The sequence below is a fragment of the Thunnus albacares genome, chromosome 14 (genome assembly GCF_914725855.1).
Source record: "Thunnus albacares chromosome 14, fThuAlb1.1, whole genome shotgun sequence".
NCBI classification, from domain to species: domain Eukaryota; kingdom Metazoa; phylum Chordata; class Actinopteri; order Scombriformes; family Scombridae; genus Thunnus; species Thunnus albacares.
Genome location: NC_058119.1, coordinates 31,679,127 through 31,700,000, shown reverse-complemented (window position 1 = coordinate 31,700,000; position 20,874 = coordinate 31,679,127). Strand labels below are relative to the sequence as shown.

At 41.1% G+C, this 20,874-nt stretch overlaps 1 protein-coding gene across 2 annotated transcripts in view; it reads left to right on the top strand.

Moving 5' to 3' along the window:
- The window catches only part of sncga (synuclein, gamma a), an 18,464-nt gene extending 877 nt beyond the window's left edge, over positions 1–17,587 (top strand). Inside the window, exons 2-7 of one of the 2 annotated variants that reach the window (XM_044372262.1) lie at positions 5,029–5,399; positions 12,592–12,633; positions 13,211–13,338; positions 13,705–13,731; positions 16,391–16,447; positions 17,061–17,587. In XM_044372262.1, the coding sequence (XP_044228197.1) occupies positions 5,279–5,399; positions 12,592–12,633; positions 13,211–13,338; positions 13,705–13,731; positions 16,391–16,447 (375 nt within the window). In that variant the 5' untranslated portion in view covers positions 5,029–5,278 and the 3' untranslated portion in view covers positions 17,061–17,587. The remainder of the gene's footprint in view (positions 1–5,028; positions 5,400–12,591; positions 12,634–13,210; positions 13,339–13,704; positions 13,732–16,390; positions 16,448–17,060) is intronic. The other variant, XM_044372263.1, reaches the window with a different exon arrangement.
- Positions 17,588–20,874: the final 3,287 nt, after the last annotated feature.

The window sequence follows — 20,874 nt, the reverse complement described above, 5'->3', positions numbered from 1 at the left end:
GGGTTTTCTTGTATGGGTTGGGTGGTGGGTTTTGGAGGACTGCGTCATTGGTTTGTTGGGTTGTGTGCTTGGGTTTGTGTTTGTGGTTGTTTTTGGATGGGTTAGTGTAGATGGCATTGAGTTTGTTTTCTGGGTTTTTGTTCTGTTTCCCTTGTGTGTTCATGTGCTCCTCCACACCTGCCCTGCATTTGGACTCGTTAGTCCTGCCCTGCTCTGTTTTCCCCACACCTGCCCTGTGTTAGCCTCGTCAGCCCTGCCCCGCTCCCTGTGTGTCCTCAGCCAATCAGCTCCCTGTATGTTCACTCCCCTCTCTTGAGTTCTCCACCCATCTCCCCACCTGCACCTCATCTCCTTGTTAGTTCAGTTTCTTTTTAAGTTCTGGTTTTCTGTTCAGTCCTTGTTGGATCGTTTTGTGTTGTAGCATCTGCCAGTTCTGTTCTGCTCTGTTTGACTGTTCATGACCATCCACAATTAAAGGAGAGTTTTTTTCATCATATCTGCATTCCAGCCTCTGCGTTTGGGTCCACTCCTGCTTCCCCGAGTCTGACAAGAAACAACTTTCAGCTTCTTTTCTTTAACAAGAATAAAAACGTTTCTGATTGTTTCTGATTGTTTCTACACTATCAACCATTAAACTACATAAACACAATACAACAGTGATGTTATAAAGATCCTCATGTGCTGCCTGTTGTTGTGTTTTTATCTCAGTGTGTCTGATTGACACGTGTGTTGTTGTGTTTGTGTGTTTGTGTGTAAAATGAGCTGCTGTGTGTTGGTAAAGTTCATCATGTGACTCAGTGTTGAACCAATCAGGACAAACAAACATATTAAATATTATGATGAAAGATATTTCAGGCTGAAAGTCAGATTCACTTTAACTTAAATACAAGATAAATCAGTAAAATATGACAGAAAACTACATTTTTGTTTTATATTGTTTTAATAAAAGTTAAGATTCTTTCAGTAAGTCAGAAAATCACAGCGATCAATCACATCAATAGGTTAGAAATCAATTACATTACTGTGTGTGAGTGTGTGAGTGTGTGTGAGTGTGTGAGTGTGAGTGTGTGAGTGTGTGAGTGACTGTGTGTGTGTGAGTGAGTGTGTGTGACTGTGTGTGTGAGTGTGAGTGTGTGAGTGTGTGTGAGTGTGAGTGACTGTGTGTGTGAGTGTGTGAGTGTGAGTGTGTGAGTGTGAGTGTGTGTGTGAGTGAGTGTGTGTGACTGTGTGTGTGAGTGTGTGAGTGTGTGAGTGAGTGTGTGAGTGTGTGAGTGTGTGAGTGTGAGTGTGTGAGTGTGTGAGTGTGTGAGTGTGAGTGTGTGTGTGAGTGTGAGTGTGTGAGTGTGAGTGTGAGTGTGTGTGACTGTGTGTGTGAGTGTGTGAGTGTGTGAGTGTGGGTGTGTGTGACTGTGTGAGTGTGTGTGTGTGTGTGAGTGTGAGTGTGTGTGTGTGAGTGTGTGTGTGAGTGTGAGTGTGTGAGTGTGAGTGTGTGTGTGAGTGTGAGTGTGTGTGTGTGTGTGTGTGTGTGAGTGTGAGTGTGAGTGTGTGTAAGTGTGTGTGTGAGTGTGAGTGAGTGGGTGCTAATGGTCAGTATTGATTGCTGCAGCTCTCATCGCCACGGTAACCCACAGCAGCCCATAATGTTGCCACTGATCCATCCTGGAGAAATAATAAATAAAAAGGGTCTAAAAATAGCTCGGCGCCAGCTGACAGCCAATCAGAGGAGAGGTGAGGCTGGGTGTGTTTGCTGAGTCACAGTCAGCGTCCCGTCAGGACAGACGAGGAGGAGGAGGAGGAGGATGAAGAATGTCCTTCCTCAGAGATTATGCAGAGTTGTATTATTACAGTATATTATATATATAATAAACATGTGATGAGTTCATCAATGTTAGTAGTAACATCATATTATATAAGTATTCATTATTATGTTTAATAATAATTTATACAGCCGCTTTCAGTGTGTATAAAGTGCCTATAATATTAAAAAAAGTACCTCAAAATTACACAGTACAGTACTCAGTTATTTTACAACACTGAATGTTTTGTTTCTTGTACAAAACATTAAAAATATATGTTATTAATAATCAATACAAACTTTGACACGTCAGTTTAAAGAGTAAAACAAGTTTCAGTTTGTGTAAAAACTGAAAATAACAGTAAAACTTTATAAAGTTTATGACATTTTCAGCTTTACACATAAATATATGAAAGTACAGCTTCTAATCCCCCGGAGCTTTGCAAGAAGACAATTTACTTTCCACAAGAAAGGCGTAAGATCGACTCGTTAAATGCGGCGGTGTTGTCTATGAATATGGTGATAAATGTAGCCATCAGCTCCGGCATCAGGAAGAATCAGGACTGACCCCGCAGATCAAAGACAGATCCATCTAGTCTCAGATTCCAGGGACGTTAATAAAGTCTTGGAGACCTTTTTACTTCTCTTTGCTGCATTGTGAAAACGCCAGTCGTTCCGTTCATATAAATGCGGGTAGTGTGTTTCGTCCGCCGCCGTTTTGGCTGCTGCGGCGCCACACCGGACTGCGGCTGGAAAGTTGAGCCAGAGTCAACTTTTGGGAAACCGCGACCCGACGTCACGCTGCAGCGGCCAATCACGCAGGTCGGCGATTAGACCGGAAGAGGAACCTTGTTTATTTACCATGTAGCATTGTTAGCATGGGCTCGCAGTCTATGCTGCGGTTAGTATCCATTTGTTTGTGTTCGTGGGCAGGAAACGTCCTGGTCAGAGACATAGACTGTATAAAAACATGGTCTGAGATTATATGAGTGCTTCTTCCTTTTATTCGTCTCTTTCATTGTTTGATGGTGGTTGGCAAACTCCTTTAATGCGCATCACCACCACCTTCTGGACTGGGAGGGTTAAAGTTTACAACATGACGTCACACAAATGCATCCATGTAGTCACACGCCCACAAATCCGATTCGCCGTACCGCCTGATTCGGTGTGAATGCAGCCTCAGACGAGCCAATCACAGTAGAAGAAATCACATCTGCTATTGAGTCTATGGACAGCAGGAAGACGCCGGGCCCTGATGGTTACTCCTGTTCTAAACATGTTTACTGAATCATTTAGATAAGGTTCACTTACCAACATCCCTTCTTCTGAAGAAAGACAAGGATCCCACAGTCTGCGGGGCTCATCAGCCCATAACTTTGATCTGTAATCTGCAAAGATTCTTGCTGGATGAAAGGAAAACGCCCTTTCTCTGATCATATCTGAGGATCAGACCTGGTTCGTCAAAGGTCAACATTCATTCTCTAATATTCAGCGACTCACATCTAAGACCTCCTGCGTCTCAGATGCGGTGGTGTCTATTCGTTTGTGGTACTTGCTAAATTTGGATTCGGGGACACGTTGGTCTCTTGGATTAATGTGTTTAACTCTTAATGCTCTCCTTATTTCTTCTGTCCTGCTCTTCGTCCCGGCAGTAGAACCACTGTCAGCTGCTCTTAAGTCAAGCCCAGTCTTAAAGGTCATTATCTGCTTTGGTTTTGAGCGTAAGGTGTCATTATATGCTGATGACTTCTTACTCTATTTCAGCTATCCAGGATCTTCTGCCCATAACGTGGTGCCCATCCTGGAAGAATTTGGCTCATTTTCAAGTTACAAATTGAATTTCCAAAAGAGTGAATTTCTTCCTATTAACGAGCCTCTCAGGTAAATCAGTCGGGACATTTAAACTCCACTGGCATTATAATCTCGGTATCGTTGTCAATCACTCAGTGGCCTCCATGTATGAAGCCAAGTTAACTCCACGAGCTACGAACGTGAAAGCAGACTTTCAGCGATGGAGTAACCTCCCATTATCCCTGACTGGCAGAGTCCAATGTGTAAAAATGAATGTTCTGCTTAGCTGTCTTCTTCCCACAGTCCTTTTTCCAGAACATAGACAGAGCAAATCCCCGAATTAGTAAATCCGTGCTCCAAAGATCAAGATCTGCTAGTGGTTTCCCACTACTGATCCACCAAGATCCAGAAAATTCTGCTCCACAGAAGAAGATTCTTTCTCCAGGACGGTTACAGACAGGCAGGGGTGGGGTGAGGGGGGGTTGTCATGTCATTGGGTTATTGTGTTATTATTTCTACAATCCCTTGGTGGCACCTTTCCATTATTGTTTATGGTACCCTCTTTGCTTTGCACATGCATCAATAAAATGTTGGAAAACAAGGAAAACTAACTGATTGATTGATTAATTGATTGATTGACAGCTCAGTAAGTCAGATAGTCAGTAGTCAATAGTCAAATAAATCTAAATTGAGATTCTGCAATTGCAATAATTGATGCAATTTAAAAAAAACTCCACAATATTTGTGAGAGCTGCAGTTTAGTTGAATTACAGCAACTTTTCTGCATAAAATCAGCAGCTGTTTGTGGTTTGGACCAATCGTGGCGTTTGGTGTGGCGATAACTGACGACAAATCTCACCTGCCAACAAACACGATGCCATAGACGAACAAAACTGTTCCCAGATGTTCCCAAATGTTCCCAAATGTTCCCAGATGTTCCCAAATGTTCCCAGATGAGGTTTGATTCAGTGAGTCAGGAGACATAATCTGCCTCAAACATCCAACTAGATTTATTTTAATAACATTATTGATGATTTTATTTGCTGCTGATGTTGAGCTGAAAGTTTATTTAATAAAGGTTATAAATGGAACTCAAGTACAGTATTTTCTGTTTTATAGAACGTTGAGTCCTCATGGTTCTCATGTTCAGCTGTAATATAGTTGTTTCTGTGATCTGCAGGAAGTCATTACATACGACTCTTCACTGGCAGCAGTTTAAATAAATCACATTATTTTACTCTGATTGCAATTTTACCACAAAAAGACATAAAACTTCATAAAAATTTGCTTCAGTTTTACAGCAAAGAGACATAAAACATCACAAACTGGATCAACATTTTTGAGAAAAGCTTCAACAAAATCAAACATTTTTTAGCCACAATAATTACAAACATAGTCAGTGAAATCCTGGAGGGAGTCAGTCACTGTCTTCTTCTTTACAGCTGTTCCTCCTCCCTCTCTCCTCCTCTGTTCGCTCTGCTGAGTCCCACGTGGCCTCTATATTTCACTCTCTCTCTCCTTCACAGTCTCTCCCTTTCTGGTAAACACTCCCCGCCTCCTCCCTCTCTCCGCTGTCCTCCAGCAGGAAGAACAGATCACCGACAGACGAGAAGAGACGACCGAGGAGGACGGAGCAGCAGCAGAAGAAGAAGAAGAAGAAGAAGAAGAAGACTGAGTAAGAAGAAAAGCATCATGGACGTTTTCAAGAAAGGATTTTCCATGGCGAAGGACGGAGTGGTGGCCGCCGCCGAGAAGACGAAGGCCGGCGTGGAGGAGGCCGCTGCCAAGACCAAGGAGGGGGTCATCTATGTCGGTGAGAGATGGAGGATGGAGGGAGGATAGAGGGAGGGAGGATGGAGGGAGGGATGGAGGAATGATGGAGGAATGATGGAGGGAGGATGGAGGGAGGATGGAGGGATGGATGGAGGAATGATGGAGGGAGGATGGAGGGAGGATGGAGGAATGATGGAGGAATGATGGAGGGAGGATGGAGGGAGGATGGAGGGATGGATGGAGGAATGATGGAGGGAGGATGGAGGGAGGATGGAGGAATGATGGAGGAATGATGGAGGAATGATGGAGGGAGGATGGAGGGAGGATGGAGGAATGATGGAGGAATGATGGAGGAATGATGGAGGGAGGGTGGAGGGAGGATGGAGGAAGGATGGAGGGAGGATGGAGGGAGGATGGAGGGAGGATGGAGGGAGGGTGGAGGGAGGATGGAGGGATGATGGAGGGAGGATGGAGGGAGGATGGAGGGATGATGGAGGGAGGATGGAGGGAGGATGGAGGAATGATGGAGGGAGGATGGAGGGATGATGGAGGGAGGATGGAGGGATGATGGAGGGAGGATGGAGGGAGGATGGAGGAATGATGGAGGGAGGGATGGTAAAAGTAAAGAGTTGGAGGACAAGAAGATGAATTTTTTAGAGGGAGAGAAGAAGAAGAAGGGATGAGAAGGTGAAGTTAGAAGGTGAGATGGAGCTGAACTGATGTTAAACTTCTCATTAAATAGAGTTTTGTTTTTGGTGGAGAGTAAAGGAGGGATGGAGGGATAGATCGGTTAATGATGGAGGGATGACGAGAGGGAGGAAAGAGAAAAATGCAATTCATGGTGACGTTAAAGACGTGAAGGTCAGTCTGCAGGAAAAACAGATGAATAAAGAGAAAAGGACAGAAGGAAAGAAATGAAGGAGTGAAGGAGGGACGAGTGAAATTCAACACCTAACTGAGACGGGGGGGGGGGGGGGGATGGTGGGGGGGGGGGGGTGGAGGACAAGAAGCTGGATCGTAAAATATTCAAATCAGAGGAAAGAAAGACGAGAATGAGAAGAGACAGAAAAACACGATTCATGGTGACGTTGATCGTTAGATGTGGAGGAACGAAGGGAGAACAGACGAATGAAGAGATGGAGGGAGGATAGAGGAATGATGGAGGGAGGATAGAGGAATGATGGAGGGAGGATAGAGGAATGATGGAGGGAGGATAGAGGAATGATGGAGGGAGGATAGAGGAATGATGGAGAAACGATGATGGAGAGTCACGTCATGTCTGTATAAAGAAAAAGGGATGAAAAGTGTAAAGATGGAGGTAGAGAGCGATCGACGCGTTGGTGTAATGTTGAGGTTACGTTGGTGTAACGTTGGTGTAACGTTGGTGTAACGGTGTAATGTTTCATAGAGCTCGTGAACCTGCTGACGTCCACAGTTCATAAATCAGCTGATCAGTGATGCAGATAAAAATGAAAGAAGTGACGTATCACTGACGTCACAGACAGAACAGACTCTTAAATAAATAAAGACAGACATGAACACATAAACACACCTCCAACTAAAAGTTCAGTTAAATAAAAATGACTTCAGTTTATTTTTAACGGATCGTGTCGGTGTGAGTTTAGCAGGAGGATGTTTATGGGATCAGATTTGTCATATTAATAAAAAAAAACACATAAACAACAAAAAATAAACTGAAAGCGAAACATGACCTCAAATGAAAAACTGACAATAAAATCTTCAGTCGCAGCTGTTTGGAGGGAAACGTCGACGTTAACGTCAGTCGTTACACTCGGAGCAGAAAGCAGCAGTTTCTGGTTGAACTCTGGATTTGGAGGGAAAAGTTTGTCCTGATCTGAGAAGCCTGCAGGTTGATGAACATGTTGGATATTTAATCTGCAGTCAGTCGGTCAGTCGGCGCTCCGCAGAGCAGAAATTAAACCCTGAATCATTCCTGTAATTAGCAGCGAGCTGTGAACTGCTTGCTGCTGTCCTGTGGTTTATTATGAGTGGATCACCTGACTGTCACCTTACTGTCACCTGACTCAGCAGCTCCGTGCTGCCAGCAGACTGCAGATATTATCCGACATGAGCAGACGTCTCCTCCCGACAGCACAACCAACCGCAGCAGCTCATCTGGTTAATCAGCAAACAGAAGGACAGAAGAAGAACGAGCTGTATCTGTGTATGTGTGGTCTGTTTATTCTATATATATATATATGACAAAACACACTCAGGTCCACAGGAAGTGATGTCACACTCCCCTGTGCTGCTGTGGTGATGTTTCCCAGCAACACCTGGACAGATGTGTTGTCTGTCTGAGTGTAATGAAGCTGATCCACATAAACAAGAAAGACTTAAAGCAGAAAGTCAAACCTGCAGCTGAGAGAGAGAGAGAGAGAGAGAGAGAGAGAGAGAGAGAGAGAGCTGTCAATCATCTTCTGTTCAGTCTGAAATTCATCTGCACATGTTGACGAACTGACAGGAAACTGGGTGAAAGAGCATCATTGCAGCAGAAGTCTGAAAGCTTCTTTCCACAAAGACTAAACTGCATTTTTGTAAAACTGCCAAGTAGGAAACTGTGTGAACTGAAACTTCCAGTGACACTGACTGTAGATCAGTTCTCAATGAAAACGGAGACAAAAATATTAAAATATATTTTCACAACAATATGACACGAAAAATAAATGAAAAGGAAACTCTGAGATTGAGAACTATGACGAATGAATAATGTTCATTTATCGCTTCATTTGATCTTGTTGACTTTGTTAAAACTTCATGTTGAAGCTCAAAACTGTTTCTGTACAGAAAACTGGCTCAAAACAACCTGAAGCCAGTTCTGTGTTGGTGCCGTATCGATCCAAACTGGGTCACATTAAACCAGCAGTATCGGTATATAAGCATATATAAACGCCAGTATCGGTATATAAACGCCAGTATCGGTATATAAGCATATATAAGCACCAGTATCGATATATAAACGCCAGTATCGGCATATAAACGCCAGTATCGGTATATAAACGCCAGTATCGATATATAAACGCCAGTATCGGCATATAAACGCCAGTATCGGTATATAAACGCCAGTATCGGCATATAAACGCCAGTATCGGTATATAAGCATATATAAGCACCAGTATCGGCATATAAGCATATATAAACGCCAGTATCGGTATATAAACGCCAGTATCGATATATAAACGCCAGTATCGGCATATAAACGCCAGTATCGATATATAAACGCCAGTATCGGTATATAAACGCCAGTATCGATATATAAACGCCAGTATCAGCATATAAACGCCAGTATCGGCATATAAACGCCAGTATCGGTATATAAACGCCAGTATCGGCATATAAACGCCAGTATCGATATATAAACGCCAGTATCGGCATATAAACGCCAGTATCGGTATATAAACGCCAGTATCGGTATATAAGCATATATAAGCACCAGTATCGATATATAAACGCCAGTATCGATATATAAACGCCAGTATCGGCATATAAACGCCAGTATCGGTATATAAACGCCAGTATCGGCATATAAACGCCAGTATCGGCATATAAACGCCAGTATCGGTATATAAACGCCAGTATCGGCATATAAACGCCAGTATCGCTATATAAACGCCAGTATCGATATATAAACGCCAGTATCGGCATATAAACGCCAGTATCGGTATATAAACGCCAGTATCGGTATATAAGCATATATAAGCACCAGTATCGATATATAAACGCCAGTATCGATATATAAACGCCAGTATCGGTATATAAATGCCAGTATCGGCATATAAACGCCAGTATCGGCATATAAACGCCAGTATCGCTATATAAACGCCAGTATCGGCATATAAACGCCAGTATCGGTATATAAGCATATATAAGCACCAGTATCGATATATAAACACCAGTATCGGCATATAAACGCCAGTATCGGTATATAAACGCCAGTATCGGCATATAAACGCCAGTATCGGCATATAAACGCCAGTATCGGTATATAAACGCCAGTATCGGCATATAAACGCCAGTATCGGCATATAAACGCCAGTATCGCTATATAAACGCCAGTATCGATATATAAACGCCAGTATCGGCATATAAACGCCAGTATCGGTATATAAACGCCAGTATCGGTATATAAGCATATATAAGCACCAGTATCGATATATAAACGCCAGTATCGATATATAAACGCCAGTATCGGTATATAAATGCCAGTATCGGCATATAAACGCCAGTATCGGCATATAAACGCCAGTATCGCTATATAAACGCCAGTATCGGCATATAAACGCCAGTATCGGTATATAAGCATATATAAGCACCAGTATCGATATATAAACACCAGTATCGGCATGTAAACGCCAGTATCGCTATATAAACGCCAGTATTGGTATATAAATGTCAGTATTGGTATATATATATATATATATGTATATATATATATATTCTGTTGATAACGGAGAACAAATATCTGTCAAGTGCAACTAAACATTCTCATTGGTCGAACTGATGCGTCTGAAATTTGGCTCCTGTGTTCCTGGTTGTGCTTTCAGATATCAGCCTTGTTTCAGTGTCTCCTGATCGCTGGCAGCCGTATCGATCGGAGTCGTGTTAAGTTACTGCTGACGAGTCTTCAGCTGATTGGTGAATTACAGTCACGCGTTATCTCGCCAACATGTAACGGTATCGTTATAACCCTCCGGACTGAAGATGATGTGGATCATAACGTCAGTCAGTAGAACGCTAGCTGTTAGCAGAACGCCTGACCTGAAACTGATCAGTTTGATTATTAGTTGATCAGTTTTCAGTCTGTTGTAGTGATGAGTGAGTGCTGGTGAAAGGTTTTCAGTGATGTCATAGTGAATTTATATATTTATCTTTGATCCAATAGAAGATAAAAGCTGCAGGTTGATTTAATCTCATCCTGCCGTCAGTGAGAGATCATGAGCTCAGACATCAGTGACTCTGTGTGTTTGCACACTGTCTTCTGTGTTGGGAGATTTTTTCCATGTGAATCAGATTTTGTTCAGACAAAGACGCCGTTCAGTCGGATCCATCACATGCCGACCGACACGCCTACCGGCTGAAATGTCTCCCGGTCTGAACCTGACAAACAGCTGCAGAGCTGCAGTTCCTCTGACGTCCACCAGCGGCTGCAAAACTGATTTCTACAAACATTCAGCGTCTACGTGCTGACTGGCAGAGTTTCAGGATGTCAAACAGCAGCTGCGCGTAAATGTAGCAAAAGATCATAATCATTAATTATCAAGTATATGAAAGTAAAGTCAAGAAGGTGCTTCACAGTGTTTATATAGCAAAAAACATCCACATATTCAGTCACTGAGAAGATTGCAGGACTACAGTAAAGTGTTTACAGTATGTGGGTGAATTTAGGTGTTTTATCTATTTTTATCTTCAGGAACCTTTTCAACCTTTTCTTTCAATTAAATGTCAATAAATCAGTTTAAATGTTGTATCTGGAATATGATAAAGAAATACATTCCAATCATTTTAAAAGGGTCTAAATTATGAAACTGTCCACGTTTATGTGTCCACAGTTTGCACAAATATGGTGTTAAAACTTTAAAAAGATAAACAGTCAACAGCACTTCACTGATGTCAAACAGTGACTCAACGTTACATATTTTACTTTAGTTTATTTAACTGTTTTCACAGAAGAGCTTTTTAAGTTTAATATCAGCTGAAGTGAAAGTCTCTCATCATACAGACGTCCGGTTCCACAGCTCCACTTCCTGCACAGATCCAGACCGTTTCCTCCGCTGTGGTCGGGGAGGATATTTAGTGACATCCTGTCAACAGGATACAAGCACTCTGCTGCCACCTAGTGTCTACGCCCCCACATTCACCGCCGCCGCGGCACCATGGTAACGCAGCGGTGAACCAGACAAATGAAACCAGTGACATCTGTACACGGTGACACGGTGCTGCTACTCTGCTCTCCTCCCCTTTCAGGAAGTGGAGAGTGGAGGTTGTCAGTGGGAGGAGCTTGAGGAGTGTTGTGTCAAGTTACCATGGTTACAGGTTAGTGTTGTGTGCAGTTACTATGGTTACAGGTTAGTGTTGTATGCAGTTACCATGGTTACAGGTTAGTGTTGTGTGCAGTTACTATGGTTACAGATAGTGTTGTATGCAGTTACCATGGTTACAGGTTAGCGTTGACTCCTTGAACAGTTTGAACAGAATGTTCCTGCTCACCTAGCATTAGCATTAGCATTAGCATTAGCACAGCTACCTGTTGACTGTCTGTGTTTGTGTTGAGAGAAGCTCAAACGTCGACAACGTGGTGAAACATCTCTGGTAACATCTGGAGGAAGATTTAGATGTTTGAACTGACTCGTTCTTCCTGACAGCAGCAGGAAAGATGGCTGACGTTAGCTTAATAGTACTACATTAGCTTAGCTTTTTATAACAGCAGATACGACCTCCGACACTAATTTCTTTTATGAATTCAGTTTGTTCAGTTCACTTTGTGTCTGTGATTTACAGTCACTGTTCACAGACGTCAGCTCGTCTCTACATCGTCGTCTTCATGTTGAAGGTTCAGGTTTGTGTTTGAGGACTGCGAGTCCTGCGAGGACACTTTGTCTCCCTGTGACTTCCTGCTGTTTGCTTTTAGATCTTAAAGACAACTTCTCTGTGATGAACAGCTGAGAGGAAACAGGACAAAGCTTCTCTCTCTCTTTGAACCAGAAGTCAGGTGCTGTTGTCGGTTCAGAAGCTGCAGAAACACAATGAAAACTTACCGAATCAGAGAGGCTGCTGGCTGCTGGCTGCTGGCTGCTGGATGTAAACTGGGTGACATCAATAAATAATTCAGAGAGCAGCTGAGCAGAAGAAACCAGGTCACATCCAGATTCACCCTCAGACTGCTGCAACTAAAGCTGAGCTGCTGCTAACAGCTGCTTCTTTCGTAAAAACACACAAACTGGAGAGAAAAATGCAGATCATGTGTTGTGTATGAAGAGGAGGATAATGTATGGGTCTTTCTATTATGGTGTATGTATGACTTGCACTGGACCCTGTAGGGTCAACGTACATATGAGCAAAAAAAGAACACAATAAATATATCTAAAAATATATATATATATATATATATAGAGCTCTGCATAAAAGAGTTAAAAAGAAGAATTTGATGAAACCTTCATGTCTTCAGCAGATGTGATCACAGTTTAAGATTTTTCTTTTCTTTTCTTTTCCAGGAAGCAAGACGATGGAGGGAGTGGTGAGCGGCGTTAGCACAGGTACTCCCACTGTTACACACTGTTGCACCAATAACTAACGTTTGTCAGACAACAACCTGGATATTTGATAATTCTGCTGCTTTATCGTCTGTTTTACTCTAAATGGGACCATAATTTACTAAATTAACATCTTGCTGTGTTGAAGAAGACTTAAAACTAGTGATTGAGACCATAAACTCATCAGGAAAGCGTTTACTGAGGTAATCAATCAGTGAGCAGTCGATAATTCATGTGATTATGTGTTGACAGAGTTAATGAGAGGTGATGCAGTTCGATCAATAAAAGTAATTAATAAAGTAATAATGTGACTAAGTGTGTTTCCATCCACCTGTTTTTATTCACATTTTCAATTTGAGCATAAATGAATCTGAGAGGAAACGCTAAAAGAAAACGTCATATTTCCATCATGTTTTCCATCGTTGAGCTTTGACTGTCGCTGACGTGATGACGTCACCTCGTTGTTTCTCTTCTTCTTTAACTGTTTATCTGCTGATATTCACACAACAACAGTGGACGGAAACAAACATTCACTACAGTTTTGTACTGAACATTTTTCTTCCTGTTGACTTTCCTCTAGTTGCCCAGAAGTCGACCGAACAAGCCGGCACCGTGGCCGACACCGCCGTCGCCGGGGCCAACGATGTCGCCCAGGCGACGGTGGACGAGGTGGAGAAGGCGGCGGTGGCGAGCGGGTTCGTCAGCTCGGTAAGTGACGTCACAGTTTCCATACTGATACTGAACATCACAGCTTCGAATGTTGATTAAATGTCGGTTCATCATCTGGTAACTCTGAATAATAATTATTGTTTTACTCATTTTTTCATCTTGAGAATGAACAAAATGGATCATAAACCAAACCTGTGATTTTACAAGACTAAAATGTTTAACAGATGATGAGGCAGAAAATAAAACATGATATATTTATACTACCATATATACTGTATATATTACACTGTACTGTTTTCTCTGCATTAGTCATAATGTATTGGATAAAATATTATAAATGTGTTGATAACTTTAATTTTTTTGTCTTTCTTTATTCATAAATCTGTGGTGATTGGCTGGAAACAGGAGGAGGCGGGATCAGTGGTTGAGGAGGTGCCTGATTGGTGGAGGGGGGGGGATTGAGTGACTGACAGTTTGCATGGCATGATGCATAACACTTTCTGCTTCGTATCTGATGAATCTGCTGCTTTCTCAAAAGAATTAAAAAACAAACGGCTCATTACAGTCGACACACAGCGAAACATCTGCAAGAATTATTATCTTCTGACTGTGGTCTGCTACTTTAATGTCTGCATCACAGTAGTGGTTCTTCTAAAGTAAGTATTTTATTAATAAGGGGAAGTACTAGTGGTAGACGTGCTGGCTGCAGTTACCCTCCTACCAGACATGGTGTTACAGGTAGAAACAGTTTTGGTGGAAATAGTGATGATGATGCAGCAGGAGAGGGAACAAAAAGTAAACTTTTGATTATCACATAATTGTCAATAGATAGTTAATTTATCATACTGATCGATGTTGAGCAGGATCAATAACCTCAATAGGCTTTTCTTAATCTGCGTTCTTGTCAGTTCCTGTGAAACAGAGTCCACATCAGTCTATAAACAGATCATACTGACCATCAAAAAGTGTTTCCAGAATGTAAAATATTGAGTCTAAAAATACTGTATTCAGCCTACAATAAAGCGTTTTCGTTGTTTTCATTGTCAGTCATATGATTCCTTCAGGTTGCTGAAACCTGAAAATAGCCAGAGAAGGTGCTGAACAAAGACAAACAGCAAGACAAACTACTAACACTAGATGTAGTAGTAACAGCAGCAGAGGTTGTAGTCGTGGTAGTATCGTAGTAGTAAGACCTGTTAAAACCTGGTTAACGGCCGGACCGTGTATGAAACGTTAGAGGGCTTTAAATGTGTAACTCAAGGTGCTGCACACATAAGAAAAACATTAAAATACTTACAGTGCGTTTCACCAGATTTTGTGTGTTGACTATGTGCTGCTGTTGTTAGACAGGTTCAGCTCAGATTTAAGCTATTTGTTAAATATTTTATATATTATTTCACTTAACAACAACCGGAGAAATAATTTTAATGCAGTAACTATCAAGTTGATCATTAATGCTGAGTGTTAATGACCCCATTTATAAATGTATTTGCTTTTATTTGATTTACTATGAACACAGATGAACTTTAAGTTGAACAGACACTAGATGAATGTAACATGGAAGTTGTTAGTGAGCACAGACAGGCGTTATTTGGATAAACTGACCACATAATGGGAATCTAAATGCAACTTTCTCACCTGAAAAAATATTAAAACTTAATGAAGTAACATATTAACAGTCCTACATCACCCTGTTTACTGGTGCGCACATGTGAAACGGGTCAGTGCTCTCGGCGTCGCAGCCTCCGTGTCAGACGTTGCAGTCGGTAAATATGTTTTTTTAAACTTGTTTCGGGGTTGCGCTCAGTCCTGCTGAGAGTCTGAGCGCCTGCAGACATGTAAACGCCCCCTGATGACATCATAGAAAACTGTTTGCGCTGAACCATTTTGAACGAGCAACGACCAACGGGGACATTCAGGTTCCTCGAGCCGGTCCGAGGCTGATCCAACTCACTGCTGTGAAACCACGAGAAAGCACTTTCATATGTCCTGACTTTTATTTGATCATAGATATTTAAACCAGGAAACAACAGCTTATATTGTTATATATTAAATATGATGTATGTATGATGAAGGTTTACACTCACAGATTTATAAAACTAACAAAGTATGAAGCAAAAAGATGCGTCACTGCAGAAGAAACTTGTTTTAATGTTTAAGAGTATGCAGATGACACCTTCCTCTATGTACAATGACTGCACGTTTCAGAAAAGATAGAAAATATTATGTCTTTGTCTTCTAATATAAACTCAATATACTGTATACTACTACACACTATATACATACATACATATATATATATACATACACACACATACTGTATATATGCTACTATATACTGTTTAAAAGTATATATATGTGGCATAAAAGACAAGAATGACTATATTTTCTCTGTTCTGCTGCTGAAATCCGTGTAATGTTTAACATTATGCTGATGACACCTTCCTCTACTCCACAAATGACTGCACATTTCAGAAAGGAAAGAAAATATTATGTCTTTGTCTTTTTCCAGTATTTTTGTTTCTATTATTTTAGTTTAGTTTGGTGATGAGAACATAAGACTCGTTTTCTGTGTCCTGACAAGTCCAGAAAGGTGTGTGAAGCATAGTAGAAGTATTTCCTTCTGCGAGATTTAATGCGACATGAAAAATCTTTTCTAATATTTCACTGTTAACACAAAGACTAACATGGCACTTTCTTTCAGCTCATCTCATTTCTGGCTTCATCTCACTTTTCTAAAGTTTCAGAAAGACTAAGTCTGCATATGAAGTGTCTCCTGAGGTTTTATCCTTCAGCATTTGCACAAGCTGCTGTCCTGAAATATTGCCACTCTACAGATATAAAGTTACACTTCTCCCAAAACCAACACCAACAAACAAAATGTCAAAAACGTCACATAATTTAATTTTTAAAGGTCACTTATTGAAAAACAATGTAGATGTCTGTCTGCGTAGTTTGTGCTGAGGACATGAACTCTGCTGATAGCTCAGGTCGGCTTGTTTTTGGAGACGTGTAGCTGTTCTATGAATGGGTTTGTATGGAGGTGGAGTTTGGTGGCGGTCATGTGACCTCAGCTCTGTCTCTCCTGCAGGCCGACCTCCAAAAAACAGAAGCCGGAGGAGAACAGACCCAACAGGCGGCACAGTAGGTGAGAAACTTATTTATAAAACTACTTATATTGTAGTTTTCAACAAACAAACAGGAGGAAATAGTGCATCTGTCAGGGACTATTTTAAGCGGCGGATGAATCCACATTTTGTGCTGTAGATTTATTATTATTAGTGTTTCTTTCGGTGTGTTTATCAAATCAGAAACTACTTAAATGAGTCATTTTGAGAGGCTGTTAAAGTTTCACACCTGATCAACACAAGTTGTATTAAAATTGTTTATAGAAAGATTCTTTATGATCTGTTCAGGATCGTTATGACTCCTCCTCTTTATAACGAGCCGTCTGGCTTCAGAACCATCAAACAGTTATTCAGCTGTTTTAGTGGCTGGGTGGCAAACCTCTGACCTACAGCCTCTATAATATATAAAATATAATATTTATATGCAATATCATGTATAACAATACTCACATGTTTATATAGATGAGGGAAATTAACAATGCGGGTTCAGATGATTAAACTATTTATTTGATTGTATAAAGTTTGTTCACTGTCAAACTTTAGTTTAGTAAAGTTCTTAATTGGATTTAATCTATTCTTCTTCTTCTTCGTCTTCTTCTTCTTCTTCTTCTTTGTGTTTGTTTCCTCTCTCAGACTTCCTGATTCTTCCCGTCCAATGAGCAACCAGAGCAGAAGAACTCTACATTTTAGCTCAACTCTTGACCTCTGACCTCTGACCCTTCCAAACCCTAACAAAGATTCTTAATCGACTTTGTGCAATTTAACCTCTTCTTCATCATCATTATCGTCTCTATCGTCTCTCGTTGCCATGGTTACACTGCCTCTGCATCACATCATACACACACCGCCATCGGTTTAACACTCAGAGATTCATTTAATCTGAACTCTCAGCTGATTGGTTGATGTAGAGTGACATCACCGGGGGGGGGGGGGGGTTGTGTCCTACAAGTCACGCCCATTTCCTGTCAATCACAACGGTGACTCCGCCCCCTTTCAGAGAGACACTTGACGCCTTTTGAATGCATGTTGCTTTACTGACACACTTAAAACGCTAAAACACACACACACACACACACACACACACACACACACACACCTGTAAACACACACACACACACACACACACACCTGTAAACACACACACACACACACACACACACACACACACCTGTAAACACACACACACCTGTAAACACACACACACACACACACCTGTAAACACACACACACACACACACACACACACACCTGTAAACACACACACACACACACACACACACACACACACACCTGTAAACACACACACACACACACACCTGTAAACACACACACACACACACACACACACACACACACACACACACCTGTAAACACACACACACACACACACACACACACACCTGTAAACACACACACACACACCTGTAAACACACACACACACACACACCTCTAAACACACACACACACCTGTAAACACACACACACACACACACACACACACACACCTGTAAACACACACACACACACCTGTAAACACACACACACACACACACACACCTGTAAACACACACACACACACACACACACACACCTGTAAACACACACACACACACACCTGTAAACACACACACACACACACACCTCTAAACACACACACACACACCTGTAAACACACACACACGCACACACCTGTAAACACACACACACACCTGTAAACACACACACACACACACACACACACACACCTGTAAACACACACACACACACCTGAGTGTGTTTCTGCTTCAGCTGATTTCGTCTTTTATAAACAACAGAAGTGAGATAAAGAATTTGAAATTGACGTGTGCGGCTCTGTTTCTTCTTCTGTGGTTTTCTGTTGATTTAAATGTAAATATGTGTCAGTGCTGCTGATTAAAAGTGTTTTATTGTTACACAAACTAAAACACGTTTCCAGTTGAGTAAAATCAATAACAGAGCTGCAGACTGTCGTCATTATTATACATAAAACACAGATACTGCAGATCAAATATGGAGAGAAATCAAACACATGTGACAAACGTGTGTCTAATCCACACACAAATGCGAAAGTTTTATTAATAAATACATCACAACGTTTATTAATATCAGTATTTCAGAGATATTTATTGATCTGATCAAACAGAAGGATTCATCAGGTTCATCTGTTCTCACATCCGTCATCTGATTCAATGTTAGAATAAAAAATATATGGATGAATGCAGTTTTAGAAGAAAGAGGCATAAACATGAAGACAGAAGCTGAAACTCAACTCCTGAAATGTTTCTTATATTATTTATACGAGACGATGAATTAATGACGGCGGGTTTCTGTCAGGAAGTGGGTCAGACTCAGCTCTGCATCTTCAGTACGTTTTCTTTCTCTGAGTCTTAAACAGCTCAAAGACAATAAATATTATATATATATATATATATATATATGTATGTATGTATATATAATATATATATAAGTTCAGCTTTTGTGGCTTCAGGTGACAGTTACAGGATGATGATGATAAAATAATAAAGTTACAGAAAAACCTTTGACTATGTTAAATTATTACTATTATTACTCTTCATAAATTTAAAACATTTAAATAAAACTCTTTGTTTTGTGTAATTTATTGTTTTATTAGTCAGTGAAAGTGAAAGAGACACGATGAACATGTAAATCCTGACGAGTCATTTGATAATAAAGTTTTTAATAATCACAGTAAAACAAACACACACGTCTTGAATAACAGAAACAGATATTGTGGCTCAGTGCTGCCATCATGTGTCTGCTGACTGCAGCTGAAATTATTACTCTTGTATCTGTTCTGTTTCTTTCTTTCTTTATTATCTCAACACTTCAGACGTACATTTGACCTCCTAATAAACATGTTCAAAAACTAAATTTGGCACGTACATCAGGTCTGGTGAAAAATGATGTCATACACTGACACCCCTGACCTAAATCCAACAGGAAGTCTGCAATTCTCTCATGAAAGTACGACTTTGTGCCAATTTTGGACCCTGAACAAACGCTATCTCCTCTGAGGGCGTTAATGGTATCGGCTTCAAACTTGAATACATGACTTATCACACTGTGCTGAACAAAAGTTGTTAAAAACTTTGTAATAACTCGAACGGTTTGGATTTAATAAGCCCTGAAAGTTGCAGTGCCACATCACCCTTTACAATGTAAACCAATGGGGAGGCAATCTATGGGCATGAACTTTGTGTTAAACAAATGGTTCTGACGTCTAAACTATAAGTCTGACCACTTTCAAACCTGCATCAATGGATTCACCATGAATTTTCCTACAATAACTGATTTCTAATGTAGGATTTGGCTAAAGTCATGGGATTTATGAGGATGTTTCACAAGAAGAGTGATATTCTCCTCTCCAACTGAGAGGGGGGGTGTTGAATGGAGCTCATGGAGTGAGGGTGACAGTTTAGTGATAAAGTGCTGCAGAAAAATAAAATCAAAACTAAAATTTGTATCTCTGTACTGCAGTTTTTCCTTTATTAGGACCCGAGCAGCTAGCGGTTCACTCACACTCTCCATTCAAATATATGAGTATCAGTTACTTATTGTCTCTACACACCTGACAGGTCACATGTCAATCACACTTTGACCAGGTCATGTGGGTTAAACGTCTTTACTTTTATAAAAATAGACTTGATGAAAATTAGGAAATTAATTTGTTTTACACACAAACTCATCAAGAGTTTTGTTTACTAATTGAAATTCAAGTGAATGGACCCAAAACTTGCACAATTTTGATGCCACAGGTGTGAACGAGACAGACAGGTGTGAACGAGACAGACAGGTGTGAACGAGACAGACAGGTGTGAGTGAGACAGACAGGTGTGAACGAGACAGACAGGTGTGAACGAGACAGACAGGTGTGAGTGAGACAGACAGGTGTGAACGAGACAGACAGGTGTGAGTGAGACAGACAGGTGTGAGTGAGACAGACAGGTGTGAACGAGACAGACAGGTGTGAACGAGACAGACAGGTGTGAGTGAGACAGACAGGTGTGAGTGAGACAGACAGGTGTGAACGAGACAGACAGGTGTGAGTGAGACAGACAGGTGTGAGTGAGACAGACAGGTGTGAGCGAGACAGACAGGTGTGAGCGAGACAGACAGGTGTGAACGAGACAGACATGTCTCACCCTGTAGAAAACTCTCATCCTCACACCGTTGAGATGTGATGTTTCGCCATGACAGAGGAAGTTGTTATAACTTTATTGTAAATGCTCCAGTCTGCACCAAACTTTACATGTTTGATAAGAGTCCCGGCCTGAACACGTCTACATGACAATATTCCATCAGTGATGTAAACTGGATGAATAGCGCCCCCTACAACATATCAGTGAAGCAGCTCCAGCAGCAGGCAAAACAGTGGACAAAGGAAGTGATGTTTATCTCCTTCTTGCA